We start from the raw sequence: 21,234 nt of genomic DNA, 5'->3' as shown, positions 1-21,234 counted from the left end.
AAAAAAAAAAAAAAAAAAAAAAAACACTTATGATGACGACTATATGTTTAGAACAGCAGTCCAGCTGTATTTTCCTAGTTCTGGATGTGATGCTTTGACCTGTGGTAGAACCTATGCACTTGTAAGTCGCTTTGGATTAAAAGCGTCTGCCAAATGACTAAAATGTAAATGTAATGTAAATGTGTCGACATTCAAAGTAAGTAAATCAGGTAGACAGCAGGTGCAGTAGATTAAATGGCGTTAGATGGCGGGAACTGAGATTGTGTGTCTGTGTGTGTGTCTGTTTCCCTGTGTGCGTCCCTGTGTATGTAGGGTTTCCTGCGCTGGTTCTGCGAGACCCTGTTTGCGGTTCTGGTCCCCGGCGCCTCCTTCCCCACCTGCATCACCGCTCTGCACCTGCTGGGCCTGGCGGCCGACCTCTTCACCTTCTCCCCCGGTGCGGCCCGCCCCCTCCCCGCACTGTCCAGCTGTTATTCTGCTCTGATTCTAACTCCTCCTCCTCCTCCTCAGGACCCGCCGGATTCGCTCTGGGGGACACCGTGAGCCCCGCCCGCGCCCAGGCTGTCCTGCACTGCCTCGCCAGCAACTTCCTGGAGGTGAAGCAGCTGGCCTCCACGTTGCTACGGAAACTGCCCCCTCCGGCCGTCGGGCTGCAGGTCGGTTTTGTTGTCGTCTTGCATTATGATGTGTTCACACACACACACACACACACACACACACACACCTACATGCACATACACACACACACACACACACACACACCTACATGCACATACACACACACACACCTACATGCACATACACACACACACACACACCTACATGCACATACACACACACACACACACACACCTACATGCACATGCACACCTGTGAATCTTACACACACACACACACACACACAAACACACACACACACACACACACACACGCTTGCTCATATTATTGTACTTTGAGCTCCTCTTTTGTCCTCTGTTCTTTTTCGGGGAAAGGCTTGTTTGGGCCTGAAAGGTTCTGGAGTTGGGGTTAAGTCTGGGCCCTGTGTGTATTTCAATGCTGGTTCACACTCTGTGTCTCAGAGTTCAGGGATCAGAGTTAGTGTGTGTGTGTTTGTGTATGTCCTCCGGCTGGCTCACGGTGCCTCTCTGGCCCCGCAGGACCCGAGCATGATGAGGTCGCTGCTGCGCGTGGCCCTGGACCTCAGCACCAGCACCAAACCCTTCGACAGCGTCACGGCCGCCCACCTGCTCGGCCTGCTGGCTCACCAGGAGGAGCTGGTGGAGGCTCTCGTCCACTGTGCCCAGGAGCAGGGCATCCCCTTCCAGCCGCCCGCGCCAGGCGAGCCCCAGGCTTCTCCGGCCTCCATCCTGGAGAGGAACACCCTGGGAGGTACAGTAAACTCCAGCCCCTAGCCCCTCTTGAACCCCTGGCACTAAACCAGGGGTGCACAGCAAGGGCCGGTCCGCTTCAGGATTTTGTGCCAACTTCTGCTCTTAATTATTTAATTAGCTAATAAATGTCTTGATCAGACATTTGTATATGCACCAGCTACAGCTGCAGACCGCTAGTGCGTCCTAAAGATTTGACTCCCAAAAATCAACCAACATCCTTTCTAGAACTGGCAGGAAAATAAATTTAGGTAATTGGTTGGCACAAAAACCAGCTCGCAGACTCGCCCTCCAGCACCAGAGTTGTGCACCCCTGCACTAAACCCAGCGCAGCGTCTGTCTGTTAGCCTAATACGGCCGTGTCTTAGCGGGCGGCTCACGCTCGGAAACTTCTCGGTGCAGTACAGTATTTGGAGCCCCGGAGTGCATATTTACGACATGACGGGAGGGCGTGCTTGACCTCGGAGCGCTGTTTAGCATTTTTCAGGAAGATGTTTGTAGCCATAAAGGAGATGAAGGGCTGGCAGTGTTTCCCCTGACTGCCCTGTCCCAACTCCACCCGGGCGCCGGGGGGGAAGGGCGCCCGGGTGGAGTTGGGAGTCTGACTGTGCTTTCGTTACTCTGCTGAGCAGAAACACCGTCAAATATGCGGTCCTCGTTGTGCAGTAAAATAGGTGCACAATGAGGATTGGACTGTTCTGTTTTTTTGTGTTTCAGCGCTTGTTCCATTTAGTCTGTGTGTGTGTGTGTTTGTGTTTGTGTGTGTTTTTGTGTGTGGTGTGTGTGGTGTGTGGTGTGTGGTGTGTGGTGTGTGGTGTGTGGTGTGTGGTGTGTGGTGTGTGGTGTGTGTGTGTGTGTGTGTGTGTGTGTGTGATTGGCTGGAGTCCGCACACTGCCAGTGTAAGGTCTGAAATGGCCGCTGATTGATAATAATCCACTGTGGGAGTGGTGCTTCCCTGCCTTGGTTTCATAGTGTCTCCTGCTGTATGTTCTGGGTGTGTGTAATTATTCTGTACATGGGCTTTAATGTGTATGTTGTGTGTGTTTAGGAAACGTTGGTAAAGCATTGTTTGTGTGTTTGTGCATTTGTGGCGCAGCGGTGCGGATGGTGTGTGTATAGGAAACGTTGTTAAAGCGTTTTTTGTGTGTTTGTTGCAGTGGTGCGGATGGTGTGTGGTTGAGGAGACGTTGTTAAAGCGTTGTGTGTGTGTTTGTTGCAGTGGTACAGGTGCTGTTGCTGTGTCTGAAGGCGGAGGTGGTTCAGGCTGAGGCGTCTCTGCTGCAGGCTGCTGCATCCTACCCGCTATACGGCCGTGCACACTGCGTTACTGCTGCCCTGAAGCAGCTGCCTGCTGGGTCAGTGTCCATGCACACACACACACACACACACACACACACACTCATGCACACCCACACACACATGCACACACACACTCATGCACACACACACACACACCCACCCACAAACTCTCTCTCACACTCACAAATGCCAAATGCTAATGTCAAATGCCAATAATGTAATGTAACATACACACACACATACATACATACACACACACACTCACACTCTCATACACACTCACTCACTCACACACACACACACACACACACCTTCTCTCACACACACTTTCTCGCACACACAAACACACTCACGCACTCACACACACCTTCTCTCACACTTGCACACACCCAAACACCCACACTCACACACACCCACACATAAACACTCACACACACAAAGAGCATATATGCACACACATATTGGTAACCACTGAACACAACGTCCTCCATTTGACACCTCTGCTTGTGTGTGTGTGTGTGTAGGTCTCTCTCTCTGACGGCCCAGTGGAGGTCTGTAGTGGCCGACCTCATCACCACGTCCTACAAAATGTCCGACGTCGTGTCCCCCGTCATCCAGAGCTCCTCCCCCGAGGGACTCATCCCCATGGATACGGATTCTGGTGAGGGCTTCCGATTGGTGGATTGGAAGTGCTGTTTTGAGTGGCCTGTTTTTCTTTTTCTTTTTTTCTTTTTTTTTTTTTGTTGGTGAAAACATGCCTGTATTTCTGATGTAACTTATTTTTGGTGTGTTTTGGATGGTTCTGGTTCTCAGAGACGTCCGCCGGTCTGCAGAAAATCCTTCAGGAGATCCAGCCCCGCGACACAAACGACTTCTTTGCCGATGCCCGTGAGCTTGAGTCCCACGCTGAGGAACAACCCGGACAGATACCTCGGTCCGAGAGCACAGGTGTGTGAAAACACACACACACACACACACACACACACACACACACGCTCTCTCACTCTCACTCTCACTCTCACGAACACCCAAAACACCGCCTCCCTTGCACGCACTCGCACACCACACACGAGTAGATGCGATTGCATCGAACCAGTCTGAGAGATCAAAACGTTGGGAGTTTCTATCCTCTCCTGTCTTTGCTATGCGTACTGCAATCAGCAGGGGGCAGTGTTTCCCCATTGTTAGTCTTATTCGGTCTTGGTGGGGGTGCTGGAGAGTGTGTGAATAGAGTTTTGGTCTGAATACTGGACAGGTTGTTTAGCGCCCCCTGCCTCCTTACAGAGGAACTGCTGCTCGTTGCTTAGAAACATAACTGGAAGCTATAAACACACTCTTAACTCTAAGTTCAGTTTGGCTAGCATTTTCTAGCTTTTTTGTTTGTGTCTCTTTGTTTTTGTCGTCGTTAAGTGATGGTTGCTAAATTTGACCATTTGTTTTAAGTGATGTTCAGTGATTCAGATTTGTTACTTTTGTTTAGTTTGTGAAACTAGAATGACGTGACAGTTAGTTTGAAAGTATGGGAGCTTCCCTTTCCAGTATTCACATGGAGTCATGCAGTCATTAGACATTATGCTGAGCGATGTGTAATACTCTGCAGTGTGCGACGGTGACTGTGGCTGTGTGATGTAGTGTAATGCTCTCTACAGTGTGTAGCTGTGTGATGTAGTGTAATACTCTCTGCAGTGTTTAGCTGTGTGATGTAGTGTAATACTCTCTGCAGTGTTTAGCTGTGTGATGTAGTGTAATACTCTCTGCAGTGTGTAGCTGTGTGATGTAGTGTAATGCTCTCTGCAGTGTGTAGCTGTGTGATGTAGTGTAATGCTCTCTACAGTGTGTAGCTGTGTGATGTAGTGTAATGCTCTCTACAGTGTGTAGCTGTGTGATGTAGTGTAATGCTCTCTACAGTGTGTAGCTGTGTGATGTAGTGTAATGCTCTCTGCAGTGTGTGGTGTAATGCTTTGTCTGGCCTGCAGGGGGCAGTGGGCAGGGATAGTGCTCAGCGGTGTTTAGCTGTGTGATGTAGTGTAATACTCTCTGCAGTGTGTAGCTGTGTGATGTAGTGTAATACTCTCTACAGTGTGTAGCTGTGTGGTGTGGTGTAATACTCTCTGCAGTGTGTAGCTGTGTGATGTAGTGTAATACTCTCTGCAGTGTGTGGTGTAATGCTTTGTCTGGCCTGCAGGGGGCAGTGGAGAGGGGTAGTGCTCAGCAGTGTGTTGTCGTGTGATACTCTGCAGTCTGTGGCTGTGTGGTGTGGAGTAATGCTGCCTCTGGCCTGCAGGGGGCGCTGGGGAGGGGTACCGTGTCACGGCTCAGATGGTGCTGGTGTGCTGCTGGAGGAGCATGAAGGAGGTGTCCATGCTGCTGGGGCAGGTGTGTCAGGATATGCCCCTCCTGACCAGAGAGGGGCAGGGGCACGGGGTCATCACCGAGGAACAGGTAAGCCACTCATAGCACACGTCGTGCACACGTACATACATACATACATACATACATACACACACACGTACATGCATACACATGGACAGACATGCACACATGGACACTCATTCATACATACTTATACATACACACACATTGACACATTGTGTACAGATCCATTCAAACTCTCCTGTTGTCAAAGGTACAAGGTACACATTCCCACTTGGAGTAAGATACACTCACACACACACACACACACACACACCGATGCTCACACTCCCAGTCACTAGCACGCAGACGGACACATGCACAAATTAGCCAGCCTTCCTGCTCTTCCCACAGTCTGTCTGAACCATAACATATTTTCCCATCATTCCAGGCAGGAGGCTGGCTGCCCGCACTCGTAGAGTCAACGAGGCGATGTTTACAACATGTTTACTGCAGACTGCGCCTGTGTGTGTGTGTGTGTGTGTGTGTGTGTGTGTGTGTCTGTGTGTGTCTGTGTGTGCGCAGAACACACTCCTAACCATCTCCTTCGCCCCATGCTGTGGCAGTTTTCAATTAGCATCCGCCCGGTTAGCGGAACGCTTCCATTTCAGCACAGCCCCGGCGTTTAACTGTTTTCACTGCTCTCTCTCTCTCTCTCTCTCTCTCTCTCTCTCTCTCTCTCTCACACACACTCACACACTCACACACACTCACACACTCACACACACACATACACATACACATACACATTCTTTCCAAATAGTTTCCAACATCCCCCATAAACAATAAACCAGCACTGCCACCTCCTGCCCTCCCCCACCTCCTGTGCACATAAACACCAGTCCTGGCTCCGTGCCCACACCCCTCCCCCACCCCCCCCCACCCCCCCCGTCTCAGCGGGAACAGATGAGAGCGTCTGTGAACCGAGCGCAGGAAGTGGAGTTGGACAGGAAACAGGAAGTTGGACAGGGTCTGAGAAATGTGCTGAGTCGTGGCTGAAGGTGCCGCTCTGGCCCGGCGCGAGGCACAGAAACCTCGCTCGGGAGAGAAGACCCACCCGAACCCACCCCCTATCCCAACACCGCACGCCCCCCTCCTACCCCACCTCCGTCAGGGAGACTGTCTGTCTCCTGAGCCCTGCCCTGTGCCACAGGGTGTGTGAGCAGGTGTGAGAGATCTTTAGCTTTGTCTGCTGCGGTCGTACTGAGCAGAAGGCCCTCTCTCTCTCTCCTGTGGAGATGTTTTTTCCCCTTTTCCTTTCTTATTCCCTCTCTTTTCCACTCCTGCCTTTCTCCCTCTCTCTCTCTCTCTCTCTCTCCTTCCATCTTCTGACCTTTCTCCTCCCTCCCTCGCTCCCCCAGCCTTCTCCACTCATCTCCTCACATTCCTCTCTTCCTCCTGCTTTTCTCTCTTCTCCCCCTTATTCTCACTCCATCTTTCATTCAGTCTGTTTCTGGACTTCTTCCTCCACCATGACCCCTCTCTCCGTCTCCCTCCCTTCTGTCACTACCTTTCATTCTGCCCCTCTTCTCTAACTCCTGCTCTCTCTTTCCTCTGCCCTCTGTCCCTCTCTCCGTCTCTCAGTGCCTACGTTCCTGTCCCACAGTGCTGACTGTCCCACAGTGCTGACTCTGAAGGGATCACACACACACACACACACACACACACACACACACACACTCGCATGCTCAACGTGTATTCTGTACTCACACATGCGGATACTCGCACGCACTCACACACTTAACACGCATTTTCTCTACATACTGTACACACACACAAGCACACACTCCCCCACGTACATATAGTGCATGCACACGAACACACACACACACACACACACACACACAAACAAACACACACACACACACACACACAAGCACACACTCCCCCACGTACATATAGTGCATGCACACGAACACACACACACACACACACACACACACACACAAGCAAGCACAGGCCCGCGCACGCACTCCCCCACGTACGTATAGTGCATGCACACGAACGCAGGCACACACACACACACACACACAAACAAACACACACACACACAAGCAAGCACAGGCCCACACACACACAAGCACACACTCCCCCACGTATATGTAGTGCATGCACACGAACACAGGCACGCACACACACTCTGGACACAGCTGTCCAGTTCCATATGCACGTCTCCAGCTGGGAGGTTTGTTTGCCTGCCGGGCCAACACCCTCGTCAGCGGATTGGGGGGGGGTATTCGCCTTCATGGAGCCTAGTTTCCATCAGAAATCTGAGAGCAGCTTTGTGAGGATCAACTCGAACAAGCATTACCACTGGAACCGAGAGCGTAATTTGAAAGATTTGGCCGTTGTCACGGACACGGGCTTTGGCGAGACCGCAGCTGCAGTCAGGGGGACCGCGCGGTCGCTACGCAGCGATAATCCCCCCCCTCCCACCGGCCCCACGGTGACGTCGCCCGCTCTGATGGGCGATGATGTCACACCTGCGGTCACGGCCCCCTTCCAGCCTGTTGCGTAACTGCCTCCCGCCCCGATGATGAGAATTCAAGACTCCCGTCAGGCACGTTGGCTTGGCACGTCGGCTCGAACACGTGAGCGCAGGGCTGGGTTTTCCTGCACCACGACCTCATGGGGTCCACACCTGCCTCTGGTATCCCCCCCCCCACACCTCCGGCTGCTTCGCTTCCACACTGACATTTCTAGGATGATCCTCCTCCTCTCCTCCTCTCCTCCTCTCCTCCTCTCCTCCTCTCCTCCTCTCCCCCTCTGCTAGTGCTCAGGCCCAAGGCTGTAGGGTCCTCAAATCTAAATCCAAGTGCCGCCCTGGTTTTCTTTTCTCCGGGGGTAATTAACTGAGCATTTGGTGCTACTGATTGTCCAGACTGGGTTCACACTGGACTCCCAGGTAAAGGGCGGGGTGGAATACCTAGAAGTTTCTCTCAAGGACTGTAGGCCTTATTTAGGTTCCTCCTCTCCCTTTCTAATCCCTCTCCATTCTCCGTCCCTCCCCTAAACCCTTTTGGCCTCCTGCCACTCTACACAGTAGTATGTTCAGTGTTAATTCAACTCTAGCAGTTTACTCCAGTCCAGGTTGGATAAGTTACTCAGAGCAGTGTAGGCCGTGATGGTGGAGATTGTGGTAGTCTGTGCTGGGCTCACTCAGTGGAGTTGGGCTGAGTTGGTGGTAGTCTGTGCTCAGCTCTCACAGAGTAGTCTATGTACGGCCCTCTCAGTGGAGTTGGTCTGAGTTGGTGGTAGTCTGTGTACGGCTCTCACTGAGGAGTTGGTCTGAGTTGGTGGTAGTCTGTGTACGGCTCTCACTGAGGAGTTGGGCTGAGTTGGTGGTAGTCTGTGTACGGCTCTCACTCAGAGGAGTTGGGCTGAGTAGTGAATCGGGCGCACTGCCCTACGTGATGCTATATTTGGGGAATGTTGCGTGTGTGTTTATGACAGCGGCCATCTTCCAAGCTCGCGGCTTCCATCGCCTCTTGCCTGCGCCTATTTGCTGCTGCGTTGCCCCGACAACCCAGCAGATGTTTACGCTCTTCGCCGGCGCCATGGCAACAGAAACATTTAGTCACTCCGGCGTTTTCTGTTTTTTAATTTTTAATTTTTCGCCAGGCGTTCCCTTCACTTGCCGGACCGGCTTTCCGAAAGGAGATGCCCGGGACGAGATGTCCACAATGCCATGGAACGCCAGGCGGGCTTTGGCGAGGATGCTGGGAAGTATGGCCCAGAGAGAGAGAGAAAGAGAGACGCTCCCGCTTTGAAAACGGGACGCGAGAGCGCGTAACGCCCGTCGCACGCCCGCTTTACCGGAACGTTCTTCCATACGTCCCGTGGCCCGCCCCTGATTCCTGAAGCGTTTCTTCTGAGCTTTTTTAAGTGTTCTGTGACCTGTTTTAGAAGCACAATCTGCTGGGTTACGGTCCTCGTGGTTCTCGTTGGGCTTTGGAAGTGGCGCGGGCAGGAAGTGGGTCGCCTCGTGCCTCCGTCGGGGAACGCAGCTCCGGCATCTGGAGCCCTGTTCTGTGAAGTGGCTCAAAAGAGAATAACGGCAGTGTGGTTTCTGTTGCAGTGACCCCCGCCCTTCCCCTGTCTTACAGTAGGTTGACGTAGACCCCAGGCCTGGAATTGATAGTTTCTCTAAGAGTTCATGCCCTCTCCCCTGTTTATTTTACAGTGGGGTCTGGTTGTGTTGTTTTATAGTGGGGTCTGGTTCTATTGTTTTACAGCGGGCCTGGTTGTGTTATTTTAATGTGGCCCGGTTGTGTTGTTTTACGGTTGGGCCTGGTTGTGTTCTACAGTGAGGCCTGGTTGTGTTGTTCTACACTGAGGCCTGGTTGTGTCGTTCTACAGTGGGGCCCGGTTGTCTTGTTTTACGGTTGGGCCTGGTTGTGTTCTACAGTGAGGCCTGGTTGTCTTGTTTTACGGTTGGGCCTGGTTGTGTTCTACAGTGAGGCCTGGTTGTGTCGTTCTACAGTGGGGCCCGGTTGTCTTGTTTTACGGTTGGGCCTGGTTGTGTTCTACAGTGGGGCCTGGTTGTCTTGTTTTACGGTTGGGCCTGGTTGTGTCGTTTTACAGTGGGGCCTGGTTGTGTTGTTTTACGGTTGGGCCTGGTTGTGTTCTACAGTGAGGCCTGTTTGTGTTCTACAGTGGGGCCTGGTTGTGTTGTTTTACGGTTGGGCCTGGTTGTGTTCCACAATGAGGCCTGGTTGTGTTCTACAGTGGGGCCTGGTTGTGTCGTTCTACAGTTGGGCCTGGTTGTGTCGTTTTACAGTGGGGCCTGGTTGTGTTGTTTTACGGTTGGGCCTGGTTGTGTTCTACAGTGAGGCCTGGTTGTGTTCTACAGTGGGGCCTGGTTGTCTTGTTTTACGGTTGTGCCTGGTTGTGTTCTACAGTGGGGCCTGGTTGTCTTGTTTTACGGTTGTGCCTGGTTGTGTTCTACAGTGAGGCCTGGTTGTCTTGTTTTATGGTTGGGCCTGGTTGTGTTCTACAGTGAGGCCTGGTTGTGTCGTTCTACAGTGGGGCCTGGTTGTGTCGTTCTACAGTGGGGCCCGGTTGTCTTGTTTTACGGTTGTGCCTGGTTGTGTTCTACAGTGGGGCCTGGTTGTGTCGTTTTACAGCAGGCCTGGTTGTGTTGGGCGGTTTGGTGCTTGTGTTGGGTTGGAGCCGGGGCCGGGGTGGCGGGAGGGCATAGGGGTGAGGGCCCGGCCGCCCTGGCCCATTAGCGCTCCGTGTTATTGTAAGGGCTTAGCTTGGGTTCCACCGCGAAGACACCGCGTTCTCGGGGGATGGAGCACAGTGCAACCTCTGTTTCCTGGTCTCCTTCAACCACCGCCACCCCCCCCCCCCCCCGTGACCCGCCATCGCCTCTGGTCCCGAACTCGGTTTCGACCACACCGTGCCCTCAGCCGTTGGCCGGCGAACGTGACTCCGTTCAATTCCTCTTCCTCCTCCTCTTCGTCCGTGTCCCGGCCCCAGCCTACTACCGGGGACGCATTTGGGCTGAAATTGCATAATTCTGACCACCCCGTCTAACCCCCCTTCCACTTTTAAAGACCCGGAGAGTCAATGAAATAACAACAACAACCAGAACGAGGCCAGGTTTTTAACTCCTAAGTTTTTTTTGCGGAAAGCGGGAGCCGCTATTTGGGTCCCTAACGCGGAGCGTGTAATTATCCGGCTGCAGAGTTGGGAAATTCTGGGCACGTGGAGGTTCTGGGAAAAGGCTGGCTGCAAACAGGAAGTGCGCGGCTAAATAAAGTGCCCCCAGGAATCTGAGGCTTTCGTAATTGCGCAAATCACGCTGCAAATGGATGCACCAGAGGGACGCGGGTCCACCAAACCATCTCGCGCCCCCCCAACCCACCACCCCAGGGGCGGCGAGGCACAGAGGTGGTTAAAGGGGTTATTGATGTGGGGGGTCGTCAAGTCTGTGTTTTTTGGGAAACGGAAGGGGCCAGTCTGCAATTTTGTTGTTATAATCTGGATTTCTAGAGGTTCTTCACACTCTCCCCCCCTCCAAAAAATATACCTTAAATGACTGAGGACCCCTGAATGTGCTAGCAAGGCTACAGGCTATGCTACATGACCCAGCACCTCTCCAGCTGGGCTCAGACTCCGGTCCCAGACTGCAGTCCTGTATGTCCACGGCGTACACTGGCATTTCGCTGCCCGAATCGCCCTCTTGAGCATTTCTTTGCGCTGATTTGCTGAACGGTCCACGCACCTTGTTCCTCGGGTCGAAACAGGAAGCTGATCGAAAGGGAACCAGGGAAACCGGCAGACATTGTGACCGTCCAGGGTGCATTTGACATCCCTGGACCTGACTGCAAGTCTGGTGTGAGGGCGTGGGGGCAGGGTTCATGAGTTATTTTGGGTAGTGCTCATTGTGCCAGAACCCCCCCCCCCCCCCCCACCCCCCCAGCCTGCCCAGTTTAGTAAAACCACAAAGGCCTACTCAAGGGGAAAGAGCAGGCCTTATATACACTCCATCACTGATATCCTTCAATGCTCATGTGGGTGGCTGTTTGGCTGTGTTCACCCCAAGTCACGGTGACTGTTTTGCTGCACTGTACACTGTACTTTATTCTCTGCAAAGGCTGACTGATGATATGATCTCCATTGGTGGTCCTCTCCCCTCTCTCCCCTCTCTCCCCTCTCTCCCCTCTCCCCCTCTCCCCCTCTCCTCCTCTCTGGCGCCCCCAGGTGGAGGGGGTGGGTCGGTACTTCCGGCAGCAGCTGCTGCAGTCTCGGCACAGGGGGGCGTTCGAGCTGGCGTACGTGGGGTTCGTGCGTCTCACGGACATGCTGTGCAGGTGAGCTGGGACAGGGCGCGTCAGGACTCGTGTGTGTGTGTGTGTGTGTGTGTGTGTGTGTGTGTGCGTGTGTGTGTGTGAGAGAGAGAGAGAACAGGTGGACTGGGTCAGGGTGTATCGGGACATTAAATAAGGCGATCCTTCTGTTAGGGGCAGAGACTTTCGTCAACAAGCGGGCCCAGATAACTGGAAGAATGTGGGATAAGGTGAACTGGGCTATATTGTGTGTGTGTCAGATCAGGTGAACTGGGATATAAGGTGTGTGTGTGAGAGAGATCAGGTGAGTTGGGCTATAACATATATGAGGTCAGATTAACTGGGATATGTTTGTGTGAACAGGTGCTCTAGTGTTTGGGGAACAGGTGGGTTAGTGTGTATTCTCTGTATCTATGTTTATGGTCTAAATGGGTGTGATACATGTTCTTTTTGTGCAATGGTACTGTACGTGTTTGTACTCTTTACTGTATTGCTGCAGGGTTAGTGTGAAATTAAGGTCAGCACTGTCAAAGTAATGTTGCCTACTTTCACAGATGTCTCTCTGTTAATGTGTGTCTGTGTGTCTGTCTCTCTGTGTCTCTGTGTGTCTCTGTCTCTCTCTCTCTGCGTCTGTGTGCGTGAGAAATCGCTCCTCTGCGCTCAGCATGTGAACCAGAGAGAAGTTATGAGCGTATGACTGATTAACGCAGGCATGGTTACTGTGTGACCGGGGCCCTTGCTGTGCGGATATTCGCGGCGGCCTTATTAAAGTCTGCTCCCTGCGCTGTCCGAGCTGCCCTCTGATCCGGCCCGTCCGAATCCAGTCGCTTTCGGCCACAGGAATGTTTCGCTGCGGGCTCCGCTGTTGTCCTTGGCAACGGAGCTTCATACCTGAGCTCGGAAAAGCACCACTCTTTCCTCACTCCCCCCCCCCCCCCCCCCCCTACCCCCCCCTCCCAACCCTCGCTCCCTTCCCAGAAAATAAATCATTCCGAGCGCGCTGGGACGGGAGAACGGGAAGAGACTCCCGGTTCGTAAGGGCAGGACAGCGGCTGCCGCCGGTGCCCGGGAATTGTGCCGCGCTGGGGTTTTTTCACGGCGCGGATATATCCAGGAACGCCGGAACCAGGGGATCAGGGGCGAGCCACGACGGGCGCTGTTTTGGGTGCTCTCTGGGCGCGGCAGTGGCACGGGCCTGGCTGTGGGGAGAGGAGGCGTAACCGCGGTTACTGCCCCAGCGGCTCTGCCCTCCTCTCTGGGGTCGTGACCCCGTCGGGTCTGTTAGTCACCGGCCTGGTCGGCCTCAGACTCCATCTGGCTAAATCCGAGTGCAGGGATGCGGGGCGCGATTGGAGGAGGGAGAGGGTGCAGTGTGATTGGACCGGTGGGCCGGTGGGAAGGGTTATGGGCGGGGCGTGTCTCACCGCACCCGTCAGCTGTGACGCAGGACCGGGGTTATGGGGTGCTGATTATGGAGTCCAAAAGTGCAGGCCTTTCAACTTCTGCTTTATCACAGGGGAGAGGGCTGCTCCTGTGTACTCGGCTTGTGTGTGTGTGTGTGTGTGTGTGTGTGTGTGTGTGTGGGGGGGGCGGGCGGGGGGCAGTGGTCTGTTTGGATGACCCTGCTTCTCCTCTCTCTGTTTGATGTGTTCTCTTTGCTGGTCTATGCTGCACCCTGTGAAACAACAGCCCTTTCATAGCAGGAGACTGCATTCCTCTGAGCCTTTCACCCGCGAGTGTATGTGTGTACTCCAGATCCTGTGTGTGTGTGTGTGTGTGTGTGCGCGCGTACATCAGACCCTGAGTGTACGCACGTATATACACCAGAACCCTAAGTGTGTGTGTGGGCATGTGTATGTGTGTGTACACCAGAGTGTGTGTGTGTGTGTGTGTGTGTGTGTGTGTGTGTGTGTGGGGGCATATGTATGTGTGTGTACACCAAAGCCAGAGTGTGAGAGTGTGAGAGTGTGAGAGTGTGAGAGTGTGAGAGTGTGAGAGTGTGAGAGAGCTCCTGTTAGTTCTGGCCCAGATGTATGATCCATATGTTCCTGTCCAGTGGGCTGGTAGCTCTTTTGTACAGTACCCTGTTTGAGTCGGGAGGGTATTACAGTGAATGAGTTCTGTCCTGGGGCCCTGTGTGTCTGAGAGAAGCCTCTCCAGGGCCGTGGTGAAATACTCAATCAGGGTTAAATAGGGTGTTTTGTCTGGGAAGTGGATTGTATTTTCACTGCAGAGGATTAGACCTTCGGGGAAATCACAGCAACAATGAGTTCAGTGTGCCTGGATTTACCTCACAGTGTGTGTGTGTGTGTGTGTGTGTGTGTGTGTGTGTGTGTGTGTGTGTGTGTGTGTGTGTGTGTGTGTGTGTGTGTGTGTGTGTGTGTGTGTGTGTAGAGTAAATATTGACCTTTGACCCGTCGCCCTTGACGACAGGAGCGGCAGCCGGAGCCTGCAGCAGCTGCCCTCCCATTGGCTGAAGGAGGTTCTGGAGGAGGTGAAGTCCAGCGACCCCTCGTCGAAACTGTGTGCCACCCGCCGCAGTGCAGGCATCCCCTTTTACATACAGGTACGACCCCCCCACCCCCCCTCCCCCAAATCCGGGAAGGTCAGCGGAAGAGCAACTGCTGGCTGGGGATGGAGTGGGAACAGAATCACGCATTGGGGGGAGATGTGTACCCCTCACGCCCCTCTCCTGTCCCTGTGTCTCAGGCCCTGCTCTCCTCCGAGCCCAAAGCCTCCAGCTGCAGCCTGCTGAAGATGACCATGAAGGAGCTCACCAGCCTGGCCACGCCCAAACCTGACTGTCTGACCAACCACAGCACTGTCCCGCAGGTATGCACCCGCCCCCTCTCCCTTCCTATTGGACAGTGCTCTTCCTTCACGTGTGTCCATCTCCTACCTGTCCCTGTCCGTCCTGTCACAGTAAACTGTGCTAAAATAACAACCCCAGTACAGTCACCCCCATCCCAGTACAGTCACCCCCATCCCAGTACAGACACCCCCATCCCAGTACAGACCCACTCTGCCAAAACATCAACAACCCCAACCCAATACAGTCACCCCCATCCCAGTACAGACCCACTCTGCCGAAACATCAACAACCCCAACCCAATACAGTCACCCCCATCCCAGTACAGACCCCGTCTGCCAAAATATCAACAACCCCAACCCAATACAGTCACCCCCATCCCAGTACAGACCCACTCTGCCGAAACATCAACAACCCCAACCCAATACAGTCACCCCCATCCCAGTACAGACCCCGTCTGCCAAAATATCGACAACCCCACCCCTATACAGACACCCATGTTCCAGTACAGTACAGACCCCATCCCAATACAGACACCCCTGTTCCAGTACAGTACTGACAGGTCTCTGTACAGAGCCTCTCTACCCTGCTGAGTTCGCCTGAGAGTCCATACTCTGCATTAGCAGTGAGCCTGCCCCTCTCTCCCTGGCTCTTTGAGCTTCTAAAATGGCCGCCGTGCTGGAGGGTGTGTGTGATGTATGACAGTGGTTTGTGTCTCTCACACCTGGGGTTTGGGGTTTGGGGGCGGGGAGTGGGGTGGGGTGGTCATTTCCTCAGTCCCCCCCGTAGCTGAGTGCGCAGTCATGCTGTAACCCGAGAACCTGCGGCTAAAATTAAACCCACCGCCACCTGATGTTTCCCATTAACGGGTTACATAAGAGCCAGGCACCCGCCCAAAGCTGTGAGACTCCGCAGACCCCCTCCCCAAACCCACACCCCCGCCTCCCAATACCCTGGAGCTCAGACCTCCTTCCTGACTCAGGCCCCCTCACTCTTTCACTCCCCCTCCCTCCCTCCCTCCCTTTCTCTCTGCTCTGGATTGTGCCTGACATTTTGACATTTGCCCATGGTGTGTGTGTGTGTGTGTGTGTGTGTGTGTGTGTGTGTGTGTGTGTGTGTGTGTGTGTGTGTGTGTGTGTGTGTGTGTGTGTGTGTGTGTGTGTGTGTGTGTGTGTGTGTGTGTGTGTGTGTGTGTGTAGGTGTATGTGTGGGAGTGTATATATAGTGATTCAGCTAATAAAGCTCTTTGGTATGTTTATTTTGTTAGTGCATTTCTTTATACTCATTTATACAAGGAGGATGAGTGCAAATACAAATGAACATGCGCTGACAAGAACAATAAAACAGTATATATACACACAATGAAGAGGAGAGTAATGAAAGGAAATGGCAATAAGACGCAGTGCGGTACGACCCTCTCTCTCTCCCTCTGTAGGTCCACGCTCTGAACATCCTGCGGGCCCTGTACAGGGACACGCGTTTGGGGGAGAACATCGTTCCCTTCGTGTCGGACGGGGTGCAGGCTGCAGTGCTCGGGTTCACCTCCCCCGTCTGGGCTGTGAGTCCCCAAATCTCCACAACCGTCCTCAGACCCTCACACACTTTCTGTCTCTTACACACACACAAATACACACACACACACACACACACACACACACACAGATAGACACACAGCTCACTCACCTGCTGTAAACACACTTTCTGTCTCTTATACACACACACACACACACACACACCGAGATGGATTTCTTTTCCAGATGTTCTACCTACATTCCTGCACTCACAAGCCTACTCTTCCACCTCCTCCTCTCTTTCCCACACATTTCCCCCTCTCTCCATCCCTCCCTCCATTCCTCTGTCATCCCCTCTTCTCTGCTCAGCTCTCCTCGCTTGCTGACTCACCCCTGACTGGGCTGTGGGGGCGTTTTTGGGATCAGCTGTCCCTGGGGAATGGGGGCGGGTGTTGGTTGTATTTCACTGCCTCTTTGGGGTGATGAGAGATGGGGGTTAGGTTTTAAGAGGGGTCCGTACCTGCCAAAGGACATCTGAGCATTCATACGCACACACAAGCGCGCTCGCACGCATGCACGCGCACACACACACACACACTGACCCAGGTACTCTTTGATATGTTACTCTATGGGGGCAGCTGGATCCAGACCAGTACACATCAACACCTAGCCCTGATACCCCCCCAACCCCACCCCAGCCTCTCTCCATCTGCCCCAGCACAGCTACAGACCCCCTGCCTGCTTCCACACAGACCAGTACGAGCAGGGAATTTTTTAAGATGGTGGGCAAGGTTTATTACGGAAGCGGGTTCTGTGGGTTCTGACTGCGCTTCGGGCTGGCGATATGCAGGTCCAGACGTTTAATCCCCCGCAGGACCGCGGCGTGACCCCCGCGCTTAAATCCCCCGGTCTGCCCCCGGTCTGCCCCCGGGCCCCCGGGCGGTGACTATATAAGCTGCTCCAGGGGGGTCGGTCACGCGTCATGTGACCCGGCCTCGAACCCGAGGTCAGGGCCGCTGAAGGTGGGCTTGGCGGCCCTCAGCACAGCTCCGCAGGCGTGCCAGGAATGTGTTCCACCAGCGGCGGGGAGACCCAGACGGGGGCCGTCCCCGCTCACGACCTTCACCAAAACCCCCTCTTCGATAGCGGGTTACATTCAGGAAGTCTGTAACAGTTGTGTGCGTTTTTACTGGAGTCATGAGCCTGTCCCAGTGCCCGGCTCTATGGCACGTCTGCCCCGGACTGTGTTTGGATTTATCAGCTGACCACGGCCCCCCCAGCCAATCAGAGCAGGGACAGGAAAGTTGGCTCCCGCTCGCTGGCTGAGGCACGTCTGTCTCTGTCGCCCGGCGATTGTTTGCAGAACTTTTTGGGACCCAGATGGGATCTGGAGAGCGGGCTTTGATCGGACCCGACAGGCTGATAGCGTCTGTCCCGTGTGGATATGGGGGCGTGTGGGCGGGGGCGGGGGGGGGGGTTGGGGGGGTGTTGCGAGATCCTTCGCTATCGGAACACAGATCTCCCGCTTTCCAAACATCTGCACGGCCAGAGTGAGGGATTGTGGGAAAAGTGTGCCCTGCCAGAAATGCCATTAGAGATGGATTGCGAGAGAGTCCGGGACGCCACTAACACTTCCAGGATTCCTGGAGGAGAGGGTAAATAAATAACTACACGCCCGCGTCTCAGACCAGCCGTACGAGAGCATGGGGAGAGGGCCTCAGGAACCCGGGACTGTTTCAAACGCCGCCTCTGATACGCTGACCAACGTGGCGTTCAGATTAGAAACCGTGTCCTGGCTATGCACCTGGAGCAGCGCTGTTAGAGACTGTGTCAGACTGTGCTCGTAATGAGTCTCTGTTAGGCTGTGCATCACCATCGGACTCACCCACCATCTGTCCTTCTCTGTCTCTCTCTCTCTCTCTCTCTCTCTCTCTCTCTCTGTCTCTCTCTCCCTCTCTCCCTCTCTCCCTCTCTCCCTCTCCCTCTCTCTCTCTCTGTCTCTCTCTTTCTCTCATTCTCTTCCTTGCTCTTCCTCGTGGGCAGGTGCGGAACTCCTCCACCCTCCTCTTCAGTACGCTCATCACCCGGATCTTTGGAGTGAAGAAGGGCAAAGATGAGCACTCCAAAAAGAACAGGTCTGTACACACACACTCTCTCACACACACACACACACACACACACACACACACATACACACACACAACCTTCCCATCCCCACACACACACACATACACACACACATACGCATCCCGCCCATCACCACACACGCACACACACCAGGCTCAGCCATGCTTGAGTTACACGATGCATCACAAAAGCTCCCAAAATCACCCCCCCTCCCGCCGTTCCCGTATGATTCCCCACACCTTTCCAAAGCAGCTCCATCAGTGCTCGGGAACAGCACGCTCATATCTGAACAGCCCCGTTAGCATCGCACAGTGTGATCTGCTGTCTGTGGTGGGACACAAGTGCAGTCCACCCTTACTGTCAAAATCAGCACAGCCGAGGATGAGCCCTTCCCGCAGCAGCGCGCCTTGGCCACCAGGGGGCAGTGTAGCCCCACCGGCACAGCCTCTCCCCTGGCCCAGGCTCCAGGCCTCGTCAGGGTAATCAATCACAGCTCCTCCGCTTATTCGCAGCAGATGTAAGTGATACGTACGGTTTCCAACTTTAAATGTTGTTTATTTAAAGAATGCTGCCTTTTTACAAGATTGGCAAACACTCTTTTTCTGTCTCCCTCTCTCTTCCCAGTTGTTCTACATCTGTGAATTTCTCTCCCACTGGTGACCCGTGTCTTCCTCTCTCCCTCTCTCTCTTTTACTCTCTCCCTCTCTTTCTCTTTCTGTTATTCTCTCATTCCCACGGTGGTTCTCGGTAGGTTATTTCGCGAATGTAAGGGAAACCTCGCTTTTCCCGTTGCTGTGCAAGGTCTGTCATGTGCCACGATCCGATTCTCTGTCTTTCTCTCCGTCTCACTCACTCACACACACACACACACACTCGCGCGCACACACACACACACACACTCACACTCACACTCACACACACAGACACTCTCTCTCTCTCTCTCTCTCTCTCTCTCTCTCTCTCTCTCTCTCTCTCTCTCTCTCTCTCTCTCTCTCTCTCTCTCTCTCTCTCTCTCTCTCTCTGACCCCGGGGTTTCTGTTTCACTGAGCCGGGGTCGACGCCCCACATCAAACGTGCGGCCCTCATCTTCGTCTGCTCCACGGAAAGTTCCAGAGCCACGCTATCTCAGCTCGCACGCGCGCAGGGCCTGCACGAAGGCCCTCCACCCCGACCTTTGACCCCCGGCAGAGGTGATTACAGTGCCGTGCGGCTGCCTCTCCTGCCTGCTGCTCTGCCTCATTCCTGTCCTGGCTAAGCCCCTGGAGCTGGAGGAGACCTGGCTGTCCCAGAGCATGCTGGGATAGCGCGGGAACAGGGTTCAGTGTGGCAGTGATGGCACGGTGGAGCACTGAAGGGCGATTACCCTGCTGGAGATAGTAGGAATAGCAACACGTTCTGAGGAAAAACCACTTTGGGGGAAGTGTTACCGCATTTGATAGCGTTTAAAAACATTTCAGACATGAGTGCTTGTGTGTGTGTGTGTGTGTGTGTGTGTGTGTGTGTGTGTGTGTGTGTGTGTGTGTGTGTGTGTGTGTGTGTGTGTGTGTGTGTGTGTGTGTGTGTGTGTGTGTGTGTGTGTGTGTCGGGAGACAGGCAAAGTATGCTTACAGGCTTTGACCAGAACGGGTGTGTGTGTCTCTGTGTCTGTGTACACCTTTCACATACTGAATGTGTGAGATTTAGATTTATATCAGTCCCCCTTCACACCAGCAGTGAATAGCAGGTGGTTTTTAGCTCGCAGCCCTGTGTGAGAGTCCTGGGTTTGAGTCCCAGGTGGGCTAGGGTTGTGCACTCACTCCAGTGCAAAGTGTTACCTCATGCGCACCGCGGTACAGCCATCCCTCTGTGTAAATTGGTTACAGAATGTCTCTGTTAAGAATCACATAGACCTGGCTATTTATTAAGCAAATGAATAATAATTAGATGCCCCCTGCAAACAGTTAATTTACCTCTGTTGTTCAACTGAAGCATACGTTGTTTTTTTGCTGTTGAGTCAAAGATCTCAGGCCTTGCACGATAGTGCAGATAATTTGTCTTCTCCTTGCATTTATGTTTGCTCTTTCAGCGCGCGTTATCTAGCTTTAATCTGTCAAAGTTCGCTGTTCTGTCGAGCCCACAGTGTTTTCTGAGTCTGGCACATGTTATAACCGTGGTCATTTGATTCTGTGTTTGGGGTGCAGCAAATTGGTTCTGACGGGCTGTCCACTTCGATGTCTGGCTGGGCCCTGCTCCGGTTTAGGCTGCGCAACCTAGCCGTCACGCTTCAGAGACACGACGTCTGTCAATATCAGAGACTGGTCTCCTATAAACAGAGGTGTGTGTGTGTGTGTGTGTGTGTGTGTGTGTGTGTGACGTTACACTGTGGGGTGCAGCTTTCCTGCAAAACATGAAACAGCCGTTGTATTTCTTTTTGTTTATCTTCTCCATGAGGGAAAGGATTCAAGTATCACGCTGGACGGAGACCGCTGCTCTTAATTAAATGAAAAGAGATATTCAGACTGTTTTGGTTTCTTTTAAAAAAAAAAGCGTTTTGTCTGTTCTCAGTCTTATACTGCACTTCAAACGGTCCTTGATGGAATAGTTTCTGTTTATTTTTTGTATTTTTTTTTTTTTTTTTTTTTTGAAACAAAGAAAAAAAAGAGAGGTTGTTTCAGAAGCAGATTTATGCTCCGTTTGAAAGGGACCGGGTTGAACGGTCGCAGACGCTGGGAGTTGTGTGGGAGAACAGCACGCGCTGACCCGGTCGTCTGACCCTTAAGATCTGTGGAGGGGTGACCTTTTCCCTCGTCCTGGATCCTGGCAGACAGACTCCCCGAGCCTCCCTCCGAGACGGCTAATACTCCGCAGCCCTTGTTTATTACAGTTAACCGGGCCGCTCGCCGCTGTGACA

The 21,234-nt window shown here is 53.3% G+C and overlaps 1 protein-coding gene across 1 annotated transcript in view; it reads left to right on the top strand.

The window, feature by feature from the left end:
* thada (THADA armadillo repeat containing) overlaps nucleotides 1-19,648 on the top strand; it is a 28,669-nt gene extending 9,021 nt beyond the window's left edge. Inside the window, 14 exon segments of the mRNA XM_061227583.1 lie at nucleotides 313-436; nucleotides 511-656; nucleotides 1,158-1,389; nucleotides 2,609-2,744; nucleotides 3,213-3,349; nucleotides 3,502-3,636; nucleotides 4,973-5,130; nucleotides 11,812-11,921; nucleotides 14,331-14,463; nucleotides 14,607-14,729; nucleotides 16,142-16,264; nucleotides 18,261-18,352; nucleotides 18,715-18,823; nucleotides 19,535-19,648. Coding sequence (XP_061083567.1) covers nucleotides 313-436; nucleotides 511-656; nucleotides 1,158-1,389; nucleotides 2,609-2,744; nucleotides 3,213-3,349; nucleotides 3,502-3,636; nucleotides 4,973-5,130; nucleotides 11,812-11,921; nucleotides 14,331-14,463; nucleotides 14,607-14,729; nucleotides 16,142-16,264; nucleotides 18,261-18,352; nucleotides 18,715-18,823; nucleotides 19,535-19,648 — 1,872 coding nt within the window.
* Nucleotides 19,649-21,234: the final 1,586 nt, after the last annotated feature.

Source organism: Conger conger, chromosome 18, assembly GCF_963514075.1.
Source record: "Conger conger chromosome 18, fConCon1.1, whole genome shotgun sequence".
NCBI lineage: Eukaryota > Metazoa > Chordata > Actinopteri > Anguilliformes > Congridae > Conger > Conger conger.
The sequence above is the reverse complement of the archived record's forward strand: the minus strand, read 5'-3'. Positions and strand labels throughout refer to the sequence as shown.